At 43.3% G+C, this 2,420-nt stretch overlaps 1 protein-coding gene across 3 annotated transcripts; it reads left to right on the top strand.

Moving 5' to 3' along the window:
* Positions 1-961: 961 nt before the first annotated feature.
* LOC106920421 (uncharacterized) lies at positions 962-2,191 on the top strand. 3 transcript variants are annotated; one of them, XM_088014309.1, is made up of 3 exons: positions 962-1,085; positions 1,162-1,891; positions 1,970-2,191. In XM_088014309.1, the coding sequence occupies exons 2-3, from the start codon at positions 1,298-1,300 to the stop codon at positions 2,018-2,020; spliced, it is 645 nt and encodes a 214-aa protein (XP_087870435.1). In that variant the 5' UTR covers positions 962-1,085; positions 1,162-1,297; the 3' UTR covers positions 2,021-2,191. The 3 variants fall into 3 exon arrangements, with proteins under 3 accessions (XP_087870435.1, XP_014846906.1, XP_087870436.1); XM_088014310.1 differs by having other exon boundaries at positions 963-1,536; positions 1,642-1,891; XM_014991420.2 differs by having other exon boundaries at positions 962-1,891.
* Positions 2,192-2,420: the final 229 nt, after the last annotated feature.

Below are 2,420 nucleotides of genomic sequence, written 5' to 3'. Positions count from 1 at the left end.
CATTAGGTCACATGACCTGGAAGCTATTGAATAAAAACCCTCAATTTTGGCAAAAAAAAATTCTTTAAAAATTGAAAATTATTTAAAATGGAAAACAAATGACTGTGCCTCATCTATACAGACTAGTAGAACAATTTCAAAGTGATTTTGAATCAATAGGTCACATGACCTGGAAGCTATTGAATAAAAACCCTCAATTTTGATGAAAAAAATTCCTAAAAAATGGAAAATGGCTAAAAATGGAAATCAAATGTCTGTGCCTCATCTATAGGGACTAGTAGAATTATTTCAAAGTGATTTTGAGTCAATAGGTCAAATGACCTGGAAGCTATTGAAGAAGAACCCTCAATTTTGATGAAAAAAATTAATTAAAAATGGAAAATGATTTAAAATGGAAAAGAAATGTCTGTGCCTCAATTAAAGGGACTATTATAATTATTTCAAAGTGATTTTGAGTCAATAGGTCACATGACCTGAAAGCTATTGAAGAAAAATCCTCAATTTTGATGAAAAAAATTCCTAAAAAATGGAAAATGATTTAAAATGGAAATCAAATGTCTGTGCCTCATCTATAGGGACTATTATAATTATTTCAAAGTGATTTTGAGTCATTAGGTCACATGACCTGGAAGCTATTGAATAAAAACCCTCAATTTTGATGAAAAAAATTCCTAAAAAATGGAAAATGGCTAAAAATGGAAATCAAATGTCTGTGCCTCATCTATAGGGACTAGTAGAATTATTTCAAAGTGATTTTGAGTCAATAGGTCAAATGACCTGGAAGCTATTGAAGAAAAACCCTCAATTTTGATGAAAAAAATTAATTAAAAATGGAAAATTATTTAAAATGGAAAACAAATGACTGTGCCTCATATAAAGAGACTAGTATAATTATTTCAAAGTGATTTTGAGTCATTAGGTCAAATGACCTGGAAGCTATTGAAGAAAACATTATATTTCTTTGACAGGAATGTTAGGTTCAGTAATTTGTTGATAGTCCCTAAGTGAACCTTCGGGCGCTGCGGCCGGGAGCGATAGAGAACCGCTGGCCGAGAGTAGCGTTCCGAAATCGGATCAACCTTGAGGTAAACGCCGCTCACTCCGCGGAGCTCGAATATCGAATATCCAACTTGAAACTAACTTCACTGCGGTTCCTTGAAGACACACCCCTGTGGGACAGGAACATGGCCCGGACCCCCCGGTCCTCCGCTGCTCCCCTCCTGTAGCCTCTCCAAGCCTCATTATGTGATTCTCTGCTCGGCTGCGGACCTCCAGGACGAACCGACTCCTTCTCTCCATGGCTTCCACCCCCTCCGCCTCGGCCCTGTCTGCCGTGCTCCGCTGCAGGGGGAACATCTGGACCCGGAACCCGCCGACCAAGCGGCCTGCCTCGGCGGCATACAGCCTCGGACTGGCCGGAGGGACGCTGCGCGACTCCCCGGCGCAGCGCGGCGGATCATCCCGCTGGTCCGAGTGGAGGATTCTCCGCCGAGGAGAGCGCCTGGTGTCGGCCGCAGGGCTCTCTGTCTGCTGCAGGTGGGATAGTGGCGACAGTAAAGCTGCGGCAGAAGAAGTTTTTAAGAAAAATCATAAATTATCTTCTTCCAAACTTTCCCAATCCTCGGCTTGTGGCGCCTCCAGCGACCAAAAGGCGCCACTGCAGCAGAGAGGAGACGTCTTCTCCAAAATAATCCGCATCATTATCCCTGAAGCATCAGAGAGGATATGCTTCCAGGGCTTCATTCAGCTTCCAGCCAGAGCCCTGAAGCTCTCCGTCTGCATCAGCTCTGGGTTGAAGGTGCAACACCCCGGTTCTTCCCTCACCTCCTGGGTGTCCTGGTTCATTTTCTCAAAACGACAGATGAAGAGCGTCAGCACTGACCCAACACAGGTGAGCTTTTCTAAATGAAACGGAAACATTTCTGCAGTGCAGTGTGTGTGTGAAATCATACTGTTTTTCCTCTTTCAGGAAAACATGTGCAGTTCTGGCCGACAGACGACCCATGACCCACCTGACTGAGCTCCAAGCAGCCAGACTGCAGCCCCTCATTGATCTGCTTACATTTACTCACAGGTCTGGACTTCAGCCTGCTGGCGCCGTCAGGACACGCGTCGCTTTAGCTCCCGCTGAGTCAGGAAACAGCAAACCGACGGAAAGCACAATCTAGTAAAACAATCTGATGAAATTCAAGCAGTGTCGTTATTTTTTCCTGCACAAAAAATCTGTTCAACACACAAAGACAATTACCACACATGAAACGGCTTTCATGTCATTTCCTTTGGCCATTATTAAAAATGGTGTTTCAGCTTCTGAAAATAAAATCTGTTGCATTGTTTCAAGTTTTCAGACAAGAAATATGAAAACATGTATGCATTCATTCATCCCTTTCTTACCTGCTGCTTACTCTGGTCAGGGTCAG

Source organism: Poecilia mexicana, unplaced genomic scaffold (assembly GCF_051168715.1).
Source record: "Poecilia mexicana isolate PSO_F unplaced genomic scaffold, ASM5116871v1 scaffold_16, whole genome shotgun sequence".
Lineage (NCBI taxonomy): Eukaryota > Metazoa > Chordata > Actinopteri > Cyprinodontiformes > Poeciliidae > Poecilia > Poecilia mexicana.
The sequence above is the reverse complement of the archived record's forward strand: the minus strand, read 5'-3'. Positions and strand labels throughout refer to the sequence as shown.

Excerpts from the sequence above, each read along its gene's own strand:
- LOC106920421 (XM_088014309.1), top strand. The coding sequence starts at position 1,298 with ATGGCTTCCACCCCCTCCGCCTCGGCCCTGTCTGCCGTGCTCCGCTGC. Across the intron at positions 1,892-1,969 it reads TCAGCACTGACCCAACACAG|GAAAACATGTGCAGTTCTGG; the intron begins GTGAGCTTTTCT and ends TTCCTCTTTCAG.